The sequence below is a fragment of the Anomaloglossus baeobatrachus genome, chromosome 8, assembly GCF_048569485.1.
Source record: "Anomaloglossus baeobatrachus isolate aAnoBae1 chromosome 8, aAnoBae1.hap1, whole genome shotgun sequence".
NCBI classification, from domain to species: domain Eukaryota; kingdom Metazoa; phylum Chordata; class Amphibia; order Anura; family Aromobatidae; genus Anomaloglossus; species Anomaloglossus baeobatrachus.
In genome coordinates this window covers 193,585,384-193,604,562 of record NC_134360.1, presented here as the reverse complement: position 1 = coordinate 193,604,562, position 19,179 = coordinate 193,585,384, and the positions used below count along the sequence as shown (strand labels likewise).

Genomic DNA, 19,179 nt, shown 5'->3' with positions numbered 1-19,179 from the left:
CAGATCCGACCCCGACCCTATCGATAACATATCTAGGCATAGAGTTTCTTACTCTCTCAGCGATAGTGAAGCTGCCGCTAGACAAACAGCATTCACTACGGGCTGCAAGCTCTTCTTTAAGAACCAGTCGCACACATTGAGACGCCTCATGCACTTCCTACGTAAGATGGTAGCAATGGAGGCAGTTCCTTTCGCGCAGTTTTACTGCGTCCACTACAATGGGACATTCTCCGCCAATGGGACGAGGAGTCGACGTCCCTCAACAGAGTCGTCGTTCTTTCTCAGGCGGCCAAGGAATCTCTACGGTGGTGGCTTCTTCTCACCTCTTGGTCAAAAAGAAGGTCCTTCCTATCCCCGTCCTGGGCGATAGTTACGACAGACGCGAGTCTATCAGGGTGGGGAGCAGTTTTTCTCCACTACAGCGCTCAGGGTACGTGGACTCAGCAAGAGTCCACTCTTCAGATCAATGTTCTTGAACACAGAGCAGTGTATCTTGCCCTACAATCCTTCCAACAGCGGCTGGAAAGCAAGCATATCCGACTTCAGTCGGACAGCTCCACAGCGGTGGCATACATCAACCACCAAGGAAGAACGCGCAACCGGCAAGCCTTCCAGGAAGTCCGGCAGGTTCTGATGTGGGTGGAAGACACGGCATCCACCATATCCACAATTCACATCCCAAGTGTGGAAACTAGGAAGCTGACTTCCTAAGTCGCTGAGGTGTGGCCGAAAGAGTATGGTCTCCTCACCCGGACGGGTTTCAGGAGATCTGGCGCCGCTGACAGAGGCCGGACGTCGATCTAATGGCGTCACGGCACAACAACAATGTGCCAGCTTCATGGCACGGTTTCACAATCATCGAGCTCTGGCGGCAAACGCCTTAGTTCAGCATTGGTCGCAGTTCCAGCTACCTTAGGTGCCACCTCTGGCATTGTTGCCCAGAGTACTGCGCTAGATCAAGACCGACTGCGGCCGCGCCATCCTCGTCGCTACAAATTGGCCGAGGATGTTGTGGTACTCGGTTCTGTGGTGCCTCACGGTAGGCTAACCGGGGGCACTACCAGACCAATCAGACTGGCTGTCTCAAGGGCCATTCTTCCATTTGAATTCTACGGCCCTCAACCGGATGGTGTGGCATTGAGTCCTGGAACCTAGTGTCGTCAGGATTACCTCAGGACGTGGTTGCCACCATGAGACAGGCTAGCATACCAACGTCCGCCAAGATTGACCACAGGACGTGGAAGATGTTCTTATCTCGGTGCTCGGCGCAGGGTGTTTCTCCCTGGCCGGTTGCATCGTCTATGTTTCCTTCCTTCCTGCAATCTAGGTAGGAAAATGGGTTGTCGCTCAGTTCCCTTTAGGGACAAGTCTCAGCGCTATCTGTATTTTTTCAGAAACGACGACTTCCTCAGGTACGCACGTTCCTACGGGGAGTTTGTCTTCTCAGCACTCCGTACAAGCGGCCGTTAGAGCCCTGAGATCTGAACAAGGTTCTAATTGCTCTCCAGATGCCGCCTTTCAAGCCTTTGAAGGATGTCTCCCTTCCCGTTTTTCACGGGAAGTGGCCTTCTAGTAACGGTCTCGTCTCTTAGGAGAGTTTTCCGAGCTAGCAACGCTCTCATACAAACTCCCTTCCTGGTCCTTCACCAGGACAGGGTAGTTCTGCGTCCGGTTCCGGAATTTCTCCCTAAGGTGGTATCCCATTTTCATATCAGTCAGGATATCACCTCACCTTCTTTGTGTCCTCGTCCAGTCCATCAATTTCAGAAAGATTTGCATCTGTTGGTTCTGGTGAGAGCACTCAGGTTCTACTTCCCGCATGGCGCTCCTGCGCCACCCGGATGCACTCTTTGTCCTTGTCGCTGGTCGGCGTAAACAGTCGCAAGCTTCCAGATCCACCCTTGCTCGGGGGCTCGAGGAACCAATTCTTGAAACCTACAGTTCTACTGGGCTTCTGGTTCTCTCAAGGCCGAAGGCCCATTCTACCAGAGCCGTGGGTGCATCCTGGGCATTACGGCACCAGGCTACGGCTCAGCAGGTGTGTCAGGCACCCACCTGGTCGAGTCTACTTACTTTTACCAAGCATTATCAGATGCATACCTACGCTTCGGCAGACGCCAGCCTAGGTAGATAAGTCATTCAGGCGGCGGTTGGCCACCTGTAGGAGAGGGCCGTTTGACGGCCCTATCATGAGGTATTCTTTTACCCACCCAGGGATTGCTTTTGGACATCCCAATTGTCTGGGTCTCCCAATGGAGCGACAAAGAAGAAGGGAATTTTGTTTACTTACCGTAAATTCCTTTTCTTCTAGCTCCAATTGGGAGACCCAGCACCCGCCCTGTTTTCTCGGGGTTTTTCTGTTTTTTCGGGTACACATGTTGTTCATGTGGTATGGTTCAGTTCTCCGATGTTTTCCTCGGATTGAATTGGTCTTTAAACCAGTTATTGGCTTTCCTCCTTCTTGCTTTGGCACTAAAACTGGTGAGCCAGTGATCCCACTGGGGGTGTATAGCCAGAAGGGGAGGGGCCTTACACTTTTAAGTGTAATACTTTGTGTGGCCTCCAGAGGCAATAGCTATACACCCAATTGTCTGGGTCTCCCAATTGGAGCTAGAAGAAAAGGAATTTACGGTAAGTAAACAAAATTCCCTTCTCCCTTCTTTCCTCCTCTAAAACCAGGGTGCGTCTTATAGTCCGGTGCGTCTTATAGTCCGAAAAATCCGGTATGTAACTTGTGTTTTTTTTTTTTTTTTTGCAAATCTCCCACCAAATTTGTGACCACTTTGGTATCGCTGCAATTGTAGTAATCTAAAAACTCCTATTGCCTATTTTTTTTTTTTTTTTTTTGCTTTTAAAACTTTATACTGAGCAAAAAAAATCACAAAATGAAGGGGGTAAATTTTTTTTCTTTTTTTTTTTCACCTCACTTTGAATTCATTTTACCATTTGATATACTGCAAAATGGGGAAATTAAAAAAAAAAAAAATCTGTTATTCAAAAGCACAATTTAAGCGGGCTTTACACGCTACAATAAATCTTACGATGTGTCGGCGGGGGTCATGTCGGAAGTAATATTGTAGCGTGTAAAACCTACGTGCAATTGCGATTGAACGAAAAACCATTCATCACATGCACGTCGTTCAAAAGCTAAAAATTGAACGTGAGGTTGTTCAATGTTCCCGAGGCAGCACACATCGCAGTGTGTGACACCCCGGGAACAATGAACAGATCTTACCTGCGTCCCGCGGCTCCCGCCGGTAATGCGGAAGGAAGGAGGTGGGCGGGATGTTTACGTCCCGCTCATCTCCGTCCCCCCCCCTCGCTTCTATTGGCCGGCTGCCATGTGACGTCGCTGTGACGCCGAACGTCCCTCCCACTCCAGGAAGTGGATGTTCACCCCCCACATCGAGGTCGTATGGAAGGGTAAGTACGTGTGACGGGAAGTAATCGTTTGTGCGGCACGGGCAACAAACTGAACGTGCCGCACATATAATGGGGGCGGGTACGATCGCATGCGATATCGTATGTGATATCGTAAGGTGTAAAGCAGGCTTTAGTCATATGGAACATGTGGGCAGAGAAATAAAAAGAAAAAAATATGGCTTTTAGAAGAAGAAAAAACTAAAATGTAGAAATAGAAAATCACAATTTCTGGAAGGGGTTAATGGAGGAGACTAATGAAAAAAGATGACAGCAGGGCTGAATTACCAAAGCCTCCTAATATAATATATGGATGGTACATGTTGGCCTAGAAATCCTAACAATACTCCAGATTTATCAACCTGGCATCGGACACTTTGAGGAATGTGTGCATTGTTAGAGCGGCCAGTCCTCCAGTTTATACCTTTTGTTGATTTCTGGTGCTTGAGATGATACTTTTTCCCTGCACGTTTTCTGATACAGCACACTTCTTTAGGCCTGTTTCACACGTCAGTGAAAAACAGACATTTTTCACTGACGTGTTTAAAAACTCATATGTCCCTCCATGTGTTGTGATTCACGGCACATGTGGGTTGTCCGTGTGCAGTCCGTGAGACGTGATCGGTCATCCGTGATTGCACATGGAGATAAACTCACCTGTCCCTGCTCCTGCTATCTGTGGTCTCTGAAGCAGCAGGCAGCGGAGGCCGGAGAGAGCGCTGCTGGAGAAGGTAAGTTAAAAATGCTTTTTGTTTTCAATGTCCATGTTTTTCTGGTACGTGTTTCACAGATCACACCATAGTGTGGTCCGTGGTACATCAGTGATGCCAGAAAAAAAAAGACCTGTCCACGTGCGGCAATCACGGACACGCGTGTACACCGCATGGAGACATGGTCAGTGAAAAATCACTGATGTGTGCACAGACCCATAGATTATAAAGGGTCTGTGTATGTCAGTGATTTTGAAATTGTCTCTCCAGGACAGGAGACAAACTCTAGCGCAGCGCCACCTATTGGAAGTAGCGATCCTAAAAGTTAAATGTGGATTTTTAACAACTCTTTACATATAACTTAGGATATATATGTCAGATCAGAATCCCAATTTGCAGACAGTGTTTCGGGGTGCTTGCCCCTCGTCAGTGCAAAGTATGGGGTGTCTGATCTGGCTCATGAGAAGCTTTGTGGGGACCACGGGGGAACACTATTCTCCTTATGGAGACTTTGCAAGCCAGTCTGGCTGCCAGTAAAGTAAGGGGACTTATAGCTGCCATGCCCCTCTGCAAAATATTCAAATTGTCTCTCCAGGACAGGAGACAAACTCTAGCGCAGCGCCACCTATTGGAAGTATCGATCCTAAAAGTCAAATGTGGATTTTTAGCAACCCATTACATATAACTTAGGATATATATGCCAGATCAGAATACCAATTTGCAGACACGGTGTTTCGGGGTGCTTGCCCCTCGTCAGTGCAAAGTATGGGGTGTCTGATCTGGCTCATGAGAAGCTTTGTGGGGACCTGACTCGCGTCAGTGATTTTTCACATACTTACCAGAAACACTGACGTGTGAAAGCGGCCTTACTCAGATGCTGGGGAAAAAAGTCTGTGATTAACAAATCGCCTGCAGAGCATGAATTCACACAAATTAAAGGGGGTGATCCATTAAAAACAAGTTCTTACCTATGCATAGGATGGGTGACTGCATATTGATTGTTTAGGGCAGACCTCAACTCCAGTCATCAAGACCCACCAACCACGCGTGTTTTCCGGATTTCCATAGTATCGCTCAAGTGTTGAAATCCTTATCTGCACAGTAATAAATCATCACCGTGCAAAAGTAAGGGAATCCTGAAGACACTCACTGTTGATAGACCTTGACCACTGGAGTTGAGGAGCACTAGTTTAGGGTCTGACTGCTGGGACCTGCACTGATGTCAGAATGGGGCATTTTTATCCCCATTAGAATAGTCCTGGAGATGCAACCAAAGCTCCATATGGGGCTGCAGAGCGCTCCGCGGGGCATTTTCTGACAGCCCCATAGAGAATGAATGAAGCCCCGGTCTGGCGTCCAATCTACCGCTTCATTTAGCAACAGGGATAATATTTCTTTATCGTTCCTTATGGGAGACCCTGACCATGGGTGTATAGCTTCTGCCTCCGGAGGACACACAAAGTACTACACTAAAAAGTGTAGCTCCTCCCTCTGAGCATATACACCCCCTGGATCACCAAATATAGCCAGTTCAATGCTTTGTGTTCAGGAGGTCACACACACATGCATTCTCTTTTGATTTTTGATTTTTCATTTTTGATTCAAAGAATTGGAAGAAAAGCGGGTCCAAGCCTGGACTCCCGGCATGTCCCTTCTCACCCCACTGTGTCGGCGGTGCTGTTAAGGTTGATTTTACAAGGCTGGAGCCTTACATGCCGCGCTCCTTCACCATCCCTCGGGCTCTGGCTTGAAGTGGGAGCCATCACGGTTCTCACTGCTTTGCAGGAGACCGGTCTCCATCCGCAGCCCTTTCAGGACCCTGCCGAACGGAGCGCTCATCCCTCAGGGACCTGGCCCTGCGTCTCATAAGCTAAGTATTGAGACGTTATTGAGGGGTCCCTTGTACATTTATTGTGGGGAGAGTGTGTTATTTAACTTTGCTGTAATTTCCGGCCGGTTCTCTGTTTTTTTTCCTGAGAACCGCGCCGAGGGTGCCTGCTTGTCGGCCGCATGGAAAAATTTAGGCCCCGGCTTCGGCTGCGGCCTACTTTCGTTTTCACTGCCCCTGCATGTCAGTCATGCAGGGGGACAGTGCGGCGCCGCCCACCGGCCGTTCAGCACAGGGGAGGACACTCCTCTCTGAGGAGATGTTTCCCTCCCCTGTATTTCTCCTTGGCCCTCCGGTTCCCGCTCTTGGACTAAACCCCGCCCTCCCTCCTCACTCCGGCGCCATTTTATCAGCGTTCACACACTGATCGGCGCTGGCTGCTGCAGCTCTGCAATCTGTCTGGGGGTCCAAGTTGTGGAATCCGGAGGGCACACAAAACGGTCTGGTAAGCCACAACCTCTGGTTGTGGACTTTCTTATACACTCTCTGGGGGTCATTCTGAAGGAGTGTGTTCTTTACTGCAGAGCCTCCACCTCAGCAGCATGTCTCTCACTAGGAGCAAGGCTGCAAGGCTTTACTCTATATGCACTGCATGTAAGCTCATACTGCCTGAACCGAGCACATATCCACATTGTGATGCCTGCTCTAACATGGTGGTGCCTCAGCCTGGAGTCTCCCCAGGGGTCCCTCCGGCTGCTCCAGCCCCGGTGGCTGAACCTCCGGCTTGGGTAGCATCGTTTTCTAATGCTATCTCCCAGTCCTTTGCCGACTCCATGGGACAGCTGTCCCGGACTCTGCTGACCATGCATCAGCCCCCTTCTCAGGGCGCCTCTGCTGCTCCGACTCGCTCTGCAGAGCGCACAGAGGATTTTTCATCTGTTCCCAGACCCCGTCCTCCTAAACGGAGACGCAGGGACTCTTCTCCTTCCTCGTCCCACGGCTCTGATTCACGAGCTGAATCGCAGGGTGAGGAGGATGCCTTTACTGTGGGCTCGGACGCTACCTCCATGTGCCCCATTGATCTAACCGAAGGTGATGCAGATGTTAGTGATTTGATTGCGTCCATTAATTCCGTACTGGACCTCAATCAACCAGTGTCAGAGGAACAAGCCTCTCTGGTAGAAAAACACCAGTTTACCTCACCTAAGAGAGCAAGGACTATGTTTTTTTTAACCACTCCAGTTTTCAGGCCACTGTGACCAAACCCAGGGCCTGTCCTGACAAACGCTTTCCAAAGCGTAGTTCTGATGACCGTTTTCCCTTTCCACCAGAGGTGGTCAAGGAGTGGGCTCATTCACCAAAGGTAGATCCTCCGGTGTCTAGAATCTCAGCCCGGACAGTTGTATCTGTGGCGGATGGCACCTCACTTAAGGATTCCACTGACCGCCAGGTTGACCTTCTGGCCAAATCTGTTTATGAAGCGGCAGGGGCCTCGTTCTCCCCGTCTTTTGCAGCAGTGTGGGCTCTTAAGGCCGTCTCTGCTTCTCTGGAGGAGATGCATTCCCTCACCAGGGACTCTATGCCCGAAATGGTTGCCTTAACATCCCAGGCTTCGGCTTTTTCATCCTATGCCATGTCTGCCATTCTGGAGGCTTCTCACCGCACGGCGGTGGCTTCCGCTAATTCCCTCGCGATCCGCAGGATCTTGTGGCTTCGAGAGTGGAAAGCAGACGCTTCTTCCAAGAAGTACCTTGCTGGGCTCCCTTTTGCTGGGTCCCGGCTGTTTGGTGAACAACTGGATGAAATTATTAAGGAGGCTACTGGCGAGAAGAGTACTTTCTTTGTCGCTCCATTGGGAGACCCAGACAATTGGGTGTATAGCTATTGCCTCTGGAGGCCACACAAAGTATTACACTTAAAAGTGTAAGGCCCCTCCCCTTCTGGCTATACACCCCCAGTGGGATCACTGGCTCACCAGTTTTGTGCTTTGTGCGAAGGAGGCAACACATCCACGCATAGCTCCACTTTTTAGTCAGCAGCAGCTGCTGACTATGTCGGATGGAAGAAAAGAGGACACATATAGTGTCCCCAGCATGCTCCCTTCTCACCCCACTGTATGTCGGAGGTGTTTGTAAGGTTGAGGTACCCATTGCGGGTACGGCGGCAGGAGCCCACATGCTGATTCCTTCCCCATCCCTTTTTACAGGGCTCTGGGTGAAGTGGGATTTACCGGTCTCCAGGCACTGAGACCGTGCTCCATCTACAGCCCCTGGAGAAGATGCTGGATGGAGCGGAGTACATCAGGGACATGGCCCTGCTTCCTCAAGGTACTCTGTGTCCCCGTGCATTTGGCGCTCACACCGCAGCATGCTGGGTGTTGTAGTGCGCCGGGGGACATCAGCGCTGCGGCGCCTGTGCCATGGCCTCATTCAGCTTTGCTGAAGCAGGCTCACTTATGGGAATTGGTCGCGCCGGCCGCTGGGACTGCGGCGCGGCTGGCACTTGTAGTGCGCCGGGGACTTCAGCGCGGCCTGCGCTTTTACGGCGGCCGCGCTGATAACTAGAGTCCCCGGCTTTTGCGGCCTGCTTCCGTTCGTTCCCGCCCCCAGACCTGCCAGTCAGGAGAGGGGCGGGACGCTGGCCACTTCCAGGAATCGGTCGCGCCGGCCGCTGGCAGCGGCGCGGCTGGCACTTGTGGTGCGCCGGGGACTTCAGCGCGGCCCGCGCTTTTACGGCGGCCGCGCTGATAACTAGAGTCCCCGGCTTTTGCGGCCTGCTTCCGTTCGTTCCCGCCCCCAGACCTGCCAGTCAGGAGAGGGGCGGGACGCTGGCCACTTCTATGAATCGGTCGCGCCGGCCGCTGGAACTGCGGCGCGGCTGGCACTTGTGGTGCGCCGGGGACTTCAGCGCGGCCCGCGCTTTTACGGCGGCCGCGCTGTTAACTCGAGTCCCCGGCTTCTGGGCCTAGTCTCCCTTCGTTACCGCCCACAGCCCTGACAGTCAGGGTAGGGGCGTGACGCTGCATAGAGCAGAGCTGAGAGCTGGAGTATGTTTTGCATACTCCACCCCTCTCACTGTGTGCACTGTGAATCCGGATTCCCGCACTTTCTCAGGCACGCCCACGGCTTCCTTCTCTACAAGGACACCGGCAGCCATTAGTGTCAGTTTCTGTACGATACAGAGACAAGTGTGGAAGACCCTGGCATTCTGATAGTCACACAATCGCTGTAACAGGCGTTAAGCAGCACCTGTGGTGCTAACCCCACTAGTGCAGAAGTGCACTTATAGATATGCTTGTACTATATACATTGCACTGTTTGGTCGCACGTTGTATATACCCTCCTGGATTATGCGGAGGAGTTATCAGCATATTCTCTGTGTAAAACAAAGGTGCAGAACCACATGTTTTTCTATACAGCTGGTACAGCATGTACGGCTATACGGCCGGCAGGTACATAGACTCCCATTGTATGCACTAATGGCCAGGGAATGAGGACGGTGTCTGCAGTATTTACTGACAGTTTTTCTGAGACTATGGCTATGATACTAGAAGCCTAGCAGTCCGGACATGTCTCTCACAATATGGGCACTGTTGAATCATTGATCCATGGCCCCCCTCAGTGTGAATAACTAACAGCTCCGGGAATGTCACACGCATCCCAGAGTCACGGCTCTGCACGGACGTCAGTCCCAGACAGCCTAAGTGGGCTCGCTATGAGCGGCCTCGGTTTCATCAGGGTCCTAACAGAAGGACTCGCTGTGTAATGAGGCGGAAGTAGCGGCTCAGGATTCTGATCCTGAGACCGCTCTCAATCTGGATACACCTGATTGTGACGCCATAGTAAATAATCTTATAGCGTCCATCTATAGAATGTGGGTTATTTCTCACAGCTCCTCCAGTGGAGGAGTCAGCTTCACGTATTTTTCTGGACCACTCTGCCTTCAGAGAGGCAGTCCAGGAACACCACGCTTATCCAGATATGCGCTTCTCCAAACGGCTTAGGATACACGTTATCCCTGTCCCCTGACTTGGTCAAGGACTGGACCCAATGTCCCGAGCGGCATCCTCCAATCTCCAGGCTTGTAGCTAGATCCATAGTTGCAGTGGGAGATGGAACTGCAAACTCAAAGATGCCACTGACAGACAGATGGATCTCTGGTCGAAAGCCATCTATGAGGCTGTCGGCGCACCGTTGGCTCCGGCATTCTCTCCCTTGGGGCACTCCAAGCTATTTCAGCTTGTCTTACACAGATTGACACGGTTACACGTACATCTGTGCCGCAGGTGGCATCCTTAACCTCTCAAATGTCTGCATTTGTTTCTTACGCGATTCAGGTTGTCCTGGACTCTGCGAACCGTGCGGCGGTAGCCTCCGCTACTCCGTGTTTTTAAGCAGAGCCTGGTCTGCTCGTTAAGTGAATGGAAGGCAGATTCTGCTTCCAAAAAAGGTTGCCTAACCAGTTGCCTTTTTCTGCTGACCGACTGTTTGGTGAGCGTTGGATGTAACCATCTAACAGTCCAGGGGTAAGGATTCATCCTTTCCTCAGCCCGGACACAACAAACCCCAACAGAGCAAGAGGCAGTCGGGGTTTTCGGCCTTTTCGAGGCTCGGGCAGGTCCCATTTTTCCTCGTCCAATGTGGACTCAAAAGGATCAGAGGAGCTAAGATTCTTAGCGGGCTCAGTCTCGCCCAAAAAAGCGACAGTCTGAAAACCCGCTTCCAAGGCGGCTTCCTCATGACTTGCGGCCTCGGTCGGTAGCAGGCTCTCCCGCCTTGGCGATATTTAGCTGCCATAGGTCAATGACCATTGAGTGTGAGACATTCTGTCTCACGGGTACAGGATAGAGCTCACTTCTCGTCCTCCAACTCGATTCTTCAGAATTTCTCCACCTCCCGGCCGGGCCGCTGCTCTTCTGCAAACAGGGTGCACTCTATAGGCAGAAAGAGTGATGACCCCCGTTCCTCTTCAGGAACAAGGTCACGGTTTTTACCCCAAATTCTTTGCGGTACCTATAACAACGGGCCGTTCCGTCCCGTTCTGGATCTAAAAATGCTCAGCAAGCTCGTGGACACCAGGCGGTTCCGGATGGAATCCCTCCGCCATGTCATCGCCTCAAGGTCCCAAGGATATTTCCTAGCATCATTAGGCATCAAGGATGCTTATCCACACGTGCCGATTGATCCAGAGCACTAGCGTTTCTACGCTTCGTTATAGGAGACGAACACCCTCTGTTCGTAGCTCTACCTTCCGGCTAGCGACAGTCCAACTGGTCTTCGCCAAGGTCAGGGCAGCAGTAGTCACAGTCCTGCACTCTCAGGGTCACTCTGTGGTCCCGTATTTAGACGATCTACTTGTCAAGGCACTCTCTTAGGAAACATGCCAACACTGCCCGAACGTTGCGCTGGAGACTCTCTAGAGTTTTGGGTGGATCATCAACTTTTTAAAGTCAGATCCGACCCCGACCCTATCGATAACATATCTAGGCATAGAGTTTCTTACTCTCTCAGCGATAGTGAAGCTGCCGCTAGACAAACAGCATTCACTACGGGCTGCAAGCTCTTCTTTAAGAACCAGTCGCACACATTGAGACGCCTCATGCACTTCCTACGTAAGATGGTAGCAATGGAGGCAGTTCCTTTCGCGCAGTTTTACTGCGTCCACTACAATGGGACATTCTCCGCCAATGGGACGAGGAGTCGACGTCCCTCAACAGAGTCGTCGTTCTTTCTCAGGCGGCCAAGGAATCTCTACGGTGGTGGCTTCTTCTCACCTCTTGGTCAAAAAGAAGGTCCTTCCTATCCCCGTCCTGGGCGATAGTTACGACAGACGCGAGTCTATCAGGGTGGGGAGCAGTTTTTCTCCACTACAGCGCTCAGGGTACGTGGACTCAGCAAGAGTCCACTCTTCAGATCAATGTTCTTGAACACAGAGCAGTGTATCTTGCCCTACAATCCTTCCAACAGCGGCTGGAAAGCAAGCATATCCGACTTCAGTCGGACAGCTCCACAGCGGTGGCATACATCAACCACCAAGGAAGAACGCGCAACCGGCAAGCCTTCCAGGAAGTCCGGCAGGTTCTGATGTGGGTGGAAGACACGGCATCCACCATATCCACAATTCACATCCCAAGTGTGGAAACTAGGAAGCTGACTTCCTAAGTCGCTGAGGTGTGGCCGAAAGAGTATGGTCTCCTCACCCGGACGGGTTTCAGGAGATCTGGCGCCGCTGACAGAGGCCGGACGTCGATCTAATGGCGTCACGGCACAACAACAATGTGCCAGCTTCATGGCACGGTTTCACAATCATCGAGCTCTGGCGGCAAACGCCTTAGTTCAGCATTGGTCGCAGTTCCAGCTACCTTAGGTGCCACCTCTGGCATTGTTGCCCAGAGTACTGCGCTAGATCAAGACCGACTGCGGCCGCGCCATCCTCGTCGCTACAAATTGGCCGAGGATGTTGTGGTACTCGGTTCTGTGGTGCCTCACGGTAGGCTAACCGGGGGCACTACCAGACCAATCAGACTGGCTGTCTCAAGGGCCATTCTTCCATTTGAATTCTACGGCCCTCAACCGGATGGTGTGGCATTGAGTCCTGGAACCTAGTGTCGTCAGGATTACCTCAGGACGTGGTTGCCACCATGAGACAGGCTAGCATACCAACGTCCGCCAAGATTGACCACAGGACGTGGAAGATGTTCTTATCTCGGTGCTCGGCGCAGGGTGTTTCTCCCTGGCCGGTTGCATCGTCTATGTTTCCTTCCTTCCTGCAATCTAGGTAGGAAAATGGGTTGTCGCTCAGTTCCCTTTAGGGACAAGTCTCAGCGCTATCTGTATTTTTTCAGAAACGACGACTTCCTCAGGTACGCACGTTCCTACGGGGAGTTTGTCTTCTCAGCACTCCGTACAAGCGGCCGTTAGAGCCCTGAGATCTGAACAAGGTTCTAATTGCTCTCCAGATGCCGCCTTTCGAGCCTTTGAAGGATGTCTCCCTTCCCGTTTTTCACGGGAAGTGGCCTTCTAGTAACGGTCTCGTCTCTTAGGAGAGTTTCCGAGCCAGCAACGCTCTCATACAAACTCCCTTCCTGGTCCTTCACCAGGACAGGGTAGTTCTGCGTCCGGTTCCGGAATTTCTCCCTAAGGTGGTATCCCATTTTCATATCAATCAGGATATCACCTCACCTTCTTTGTGTCCTCGTCCAGTCCATCAATTTCAGAAAGATTTGCATCTGTTGGTTCTGGTGAGAGCACTCAGGTTCTACTTCCCGCATGGCGCTCCTGCGCCACCCGGATGCACTCTTTGTCCTTGTCGCTGGTCGGCGTAAACAGTCGCAAGCTTCCAGATCCACCCTTGCTCGGGGGCTCGAGGAACCAATTCTTGAAACCTACAGTTCTACTGGGCTTCTGGTTCTTTCAAGGCCGAAGGCCCATTCTACCAGAGCCGTGGGTGCATCCTGGGCATTACGGCACCAGGCTACGGCTCAGCAGGTGTGTCAGGCACCCACCTGGTCGAGTCTACTTACTTTTACCAAGCATTATCAGATGCATACCTACGCTTCGGCAGACGCCAGCCTAGGTAGATAAGTCATTCAGGCGGCGGTTGGCCACCTGTAGGAGAGGGCCGTTTGACGGCCCTATCATGAGGTATTCTTTTACCCACCCAGGGATTGCTTTTGGACATCCCAATTGTCTGGGTCTCCCAATGGAGCGACAAAGAAGAAGGGAATTTTGTTTACTTACCGTAAATTCCTTTTCTTCTAGCTCCAATTGGGAGACCCAGCACCCGCCCTGTTTTCTCGGGGTTTTTCTGTTTTTTCGGGTACACATGTTGTTCATGTGGTATGGTTCAGTTCTCCGATGTTTCCTCGGATTGAATTGGTCTTTAAACCAGTTATTGGCTTTCCTCCTTCTTGCTTTGGCACTAAAACTGGTGAGCCAGTGATCCCACTGGGGGTGTATAGCCAGAAGGGGAGGGGCCTTACACTTTTAAGTGTAATACTTTGTGTGGCCTCCAGAGGCAATAGCTATACACCCAATTGTCTGGGTCTCCCAATTGGAGCTAGAAGAAAAGGAATTTACGGTAAGTAAACAAAATTCCCTTCTCCTTGCCACAAACTAAAACCAGGAAACCTGTCCAGGGCAGGAACCAGTCGAGGTTTCGTTCCTTTCGTTCCTCTAACTGGTCATCCTCTAAGCCCTCAGCCTCGTCCACTAACTCAGCCAAGGATCGAAAACCCAGCTGGCGCACGAAGCCGCGTCCTCAGAAGAACGGAGGAGCCGCTGCCACTAAGGCAGCCTCCTCTTGACTATCTGGCCGCGCCAGCAACGTCCTTGGTCGGTGGCAGGCTCTCCCTCTTTGGCGATGTGTGGTTTCAACACGTCTCCGATCAGTGGGTGCGGGATATCATCTCCCACGGCTACAGGATAGAATTCTCTTCCAGCCCGCCAAACAGATGTTTTCTGTCCACTCCCCCCTGCTCCAAGGCCGCCGCCTTCTCTCAGGCCGTGGCATCCTTGCAGGCCAACGGAGTAATTGTACCGGTTCCCGCCCGGGAACGGTTCAGAGGTTTCTACTCAAATCTCTTCCTAGTCCCCAAAAAGGACGGTTCCTTCCGGCCCATCCTGGATCTCAAGCTTCTCAACAAGCATGTTCAGGTGCGGCACTTTCGCATGGAATCTCTGCGATCAGTCATTGCGTCAATGACCCAAGGAGATTTTCTTGCATCCATCGACATCAGAGATGCCTATTTGCATGTGCCAATTGCAGTTTCACACCAGCGTTGGCTACGTTTTGCAATCGGAGAGGAACATTTCCAATTCGTGGCTCTCCCCTTCGGGTTAGCCACGGCCCCTCGGGTATTCACCAAGGTCATGGCAGCAGTGGTTGCGGTTCTGCACCTCCAGGGGTTGGCAGTGATTCCTTACCTGGACGACCTTCTAGTCAAGGCTTCATCCAGTGCAGACTGTCAGCGGAGTGTCTCGCTCACTCTCGCCACGCTTGTTCAATTCGGGTGGCTTGTCAATCTGCCCAAGTCCACTCTGACCCCGGCCCAGAAACTTACGTACCTAGGGATGCAATTCGAGACTCTGCTGGCACTTGTGAAGCTGCCCTTAGTCAAACAGCAGTCCCTTCATCTGGCGGTGCGCTCTCTGTTGAGGCCCCGCCGTCATTCCATCAGGCACCTCATGCAGGTGCTGGGTCAGATGGTGGCATCAATGGAAGCGGTTCCCTTTGCCCAGTTCCACCTGCGTCCCCTGCAGCTGGACATTCTCCGCTGTTGGGACAAGCGGACCTCTTCCTCGCACAGGCTAGTGGCTCTGTCGCCACAGACCAGGAGCTCTCTTCAGTGGTGGCTTCGGCCCCTCTCTCTATCCCAGGGATGCTCCTTTCTGATCCCGTCCTGGGTGATTCTCACCACGGATGCCAGTCTATCCGGCTGGGGAGCAGTGTTTCTCCACCACCGAGCACAGGGCACTTGGACTCCGTCCGAATCAGCCCTCTCGATCAATGTGCTGGAAATCAGAGCGGTGCTCCTAGCTCTTGTAGCCTTTCACCACCTGTTGGCGGGCAAGCACATTCGAGTCCAGTCAGACAACGCGACAGCAGTTGCCTACATCAATCACCAGGGCGGGACTCGCAGCCGCCTAGCAATGTTGGAGGTTCAACGTATCCTTCAGTGGACGGAGGACTCCAAGTCCACCATATCCGCCGTCCACATCCCAGGCGTAGAAAACTGGGAGGCAGATTATGTCAGCCGTCAAACCGTGGACAGCGGCAAGTGGGCCCTGCATCCAGCAGTGTTCCGGTCAATCTGCCGCAAGTGGGGCACTCCAGAAGTGGATCTCATGGCATCCCGGCACAACAACAAGGTCCCGGTTTACGTGGCTCGCTCCCACGATCCTCAGGCCTTGGCAGCGGACGCGCTGGTTCAGGATTGGTCCCAGTTTCGTCTGGCTTACGTGTTTCCCCCTCTAGCTCTCTTGCCCAGAGTCCTGCGCAAGATCAGAATGGAGGGCCGTCGGGTCATACTCATCGCCCCAGACTGGCCCAGGCGAGCTTGGTACCCAGACCTGCTCCGTCTGTCCGTAGAGATGCCGTGGCATCTCCCGGACCGCCCAGACCTTCTCTCACAAGGTCCGTTTTTCCGCCAGAATTCTGCGGCTCTCAGATTGATGGCGTGGCTCTTGAGTCCTGGATCCTGACGGCTTCAGGCATTCCTTCCGAGGTCATCTCCACTATGACTCAGGCTCGGAAGTCTTCCTCGGCCAGGATTTACCACAGGACTTGGAGAATTTTCCTGTCCTGGTGTCGCTCTTCCGGCCATGCTCCTTGGCCTTTTTCCTTGCCGACCATCCTGTCCTTTCTACAGTCCGGTCTGCAGCTAGGACTATCCCTCAATTCCCTCAAGGGACAGGTCTCTGCTCTGTCTGTTTTGTTCCAGCGGCGTATCGCCCGACTGGCCCAGGTGCGCACCTTCATGCAGGGCACATCTCACATCATTCCTCCTTATCAGCGGCCTTTGGATCCCTGGGACCTTAATCTGGTCCTCACGGCCTTACAGAAACCCCCCTTTGAGCCTCTTAGGGAGGTTTCTTTGTTTCGACTTTCACAGAAAGTGGTCTTTCTAGTGGCCATAACTTCTCTCAGGAGAGTCTCTGATTTGGCTGCGCTCTCTTCGGAGTCACCCTTTTTGGTTTTTCACCAAGACAAGGTGGTTCTCCGTCCGACTCCAGACTTTCTCCCTAAGGTGGTGTCTCCTTTCCACCTTAACCAGGACATTTCATTGCCTTCCCTTTGTCTGGCCCCTGTGCATCGCTTTGAGAAAGCGTTGCATACTCTGGATCTGGTGCGGGTGCTCCGGATCTATGTGTCACGCACCGCTGCTCTTAGGCGGTGCACCTCTCTTTTTGTGCTAACCACAGGTCAGCGCAAGGGTCTCTCTGCTTCTAAACCGACCCTAGCTCGTTGGATTAGGTCGGCCATATCCGATGCCTACCAATATACTCAGGTGCCTCCCCCGCCGGGGATTAAGGCGCACTCAATCAGAGCTGTTGGTGCCTCTTGGGCTTTCAGGCACCAGGCTACGGCTCAGGAGGTTTGTCAGGCTGCCACTTGGTCTAGTCTGCACACCTTTTCGAAGCACTACCAAGTGCATGCTCATGCTTCGGCAGATGCGAGCTTGGGCAGACGCATCCTTCAGGCGGCTGTCGCCCATTTGTGAAGTTAGGTTTTGCCTACTTCTCAGTTTTCTGTTTATTCCCACCCATGGACTGCTTTGAGACGTCCCATGGTCTGGGTCTCCCATAAGGAACGATAAAGAAAAAGAGAATTTTGTTTACTTACCGTAAATTCTTTTTCTTATAGTTCCGACATGGGAGACCCAGAACCCTCCCTGTTGCCTGTTGGCAGTTCTTGTTCCGTGTGTTTTCACCGGCTGTTGTTGTAGACAGAGGTTCCGGTTATTCCGGGTTTTACTCTCTCTACTTGTGGGTGGATGTCCTCCTTCAGCTTTTGCACTAAACTGGCTATATTTGGTGATCCAGGGGGTGTATATGCTCAGAGGGAGGAGCTACACTTTTGAGTGTAGTACTTTGTGTGTCCTCCGGAGGCAGAAGCTATACACCCATGGTCTGGGTCTCCCATGTCGGAACTATAAGAAAAAGAATTTACGGTAAGTAAACAAAATTCTCTTTTTTTTTCCATTCTGCCAGTCTGTTCAGTTTACAGCAGTCAGACACACGCCGATCAGTAAGGCAAAGGTTCTGGCTGGTTTTCACCAGACAACCCCCATTAAGCCCAATATCTGGTGCATTTAGTTTATTACATTAATCCTTGTGTCCTGTTGTTTGGCCGTTAGCAGTTCGTCACATCAAAGCATATGAGCAGACTAAGTTGGTCATGCATGAGTCCTGTTGGCCGAGCTCTTGTTTGGTGGTCTGCTATCTTGTCCTACTCCACGTACCCTTGAAAGTTTTGGGTCTGCTGAACACTCATGTGTTTTCAAAGAGGAGAGCAGAGAAAGCCGCTGCCAAACTGCCCTGGCAGTGACTTGACTCCTGATTAACCGAAGAGCCGGGCGTTCGATTTCAGACTGGCTGACGCTTAGGCTATGTGCGCACGTAGCGTTCTGTCCCTGCAGAAATTTCTGCAGCGATTTGAAGTGCACACGTGCGCTTCAAATCGCTGCAGAAAGAGTCCGTAATGAAAAAAAAAAAAAGATTCCATGCGCTCTGACTGCAGCTCCTCCCATAGACAGAGCGGGCGCTGCAGGCAGAGCGCAGGAAAGAAGTGATATGTCACTTCTTAGAACGTGCGCTTCGGGCAGCAGCCGAAGCGCTGCGCTCTAATACGCCACGTGCGCATGTCTCCTGCATAATCTCCATAGATTACCTATTGTACCATCACCCATTCCCTGTAGACTGTGAGCCCTCGCGGGCAGGGTCCTCTCTCCTCCTATACCAGTCTGTCTTGTACTGTTAATGATTGTTGTACGTATACCCTCTTTCACTTGTAAAGCGCCATGGAATAAATGGCGCTATAATAATAAATAATAATAATAATAATAATAGATTATGCTGGGGACGCAGGACGCATGCAGTTACGCTGCGGTGCAGATCGCAGCGTAACTGCATGCAAATACGTACCATGCGCACATAGCCTTATTGTTCTTATTAGACTGTCTGCTGATCCCTCTATCTTCAGTATAATGTTTATGGGGGTGTTTTTTCCTATTGATTAACACGATCTGTATTAATACCCTCCTTGCTTTATAAAGCATTTTAATGAAACCAGAGTACATTCATCATGTTCCAGGCTTATCTGTCAGGATCTCATTGTTCTCTCTTGCTCCTTCCAGATGCCAGAAGAAGAAGCGTTTTGTGTATTTGTGAAATTAATGCAGGACTATCGTCTTCGGGAGCTCTTTAAACCCAGCATGGCAGAGCTGGGCCTGTGCATGTATCAGTTTGAGTGCATGATTCAGGTGAGGCTCACACTCATTTCCTAACAATCCAGCTCTATTAGACAGCGGAGCATAAAATCCCCGAGAATCGCTCTGCTGGAATGCAGTTGACCTTTTTCTAGTTTTAATTTCTTCTAATTATCCAGTGCATGAAAGAAGAGATCACTATGAAATCATTGAGACGACAAAGCTCCATGCATGGGGTTACATTTGAACAGAACTGTTTTCCAAACCTTTTTGAGCTTCAGTCTGAACTTTTC

At 51.6% G+C, this 19,179-nt stretch overlaps 1 protein-coding gene across 8 annotated transcripts in view; it reads left to right on the top strand.

The window, feature by feature from the left end:
- EVI5 (ecotropic viral integration site 5) overlaps nucleotides 1-19,179 on the top strand; it is a 277,847-nt gene that overhangs the window by 93,995 nt on the left and 164,673 nt on the right. For all 8 annotated transcript variants that reach the window (XM_075322331.1, XM_075322329.1, XM_075322333.1 and 5 more), the window contains one exon: nucleotides 18,815-18,940. In XM_075322331.1, coding sequence (XP_075178446.1) covers nucleotides 18,815-18,940 — 126 coding nt within the window. The remainder of the gene's footprint in view (nucleotides 1-18,814; nucleotides 18,941-19,179) is intronic.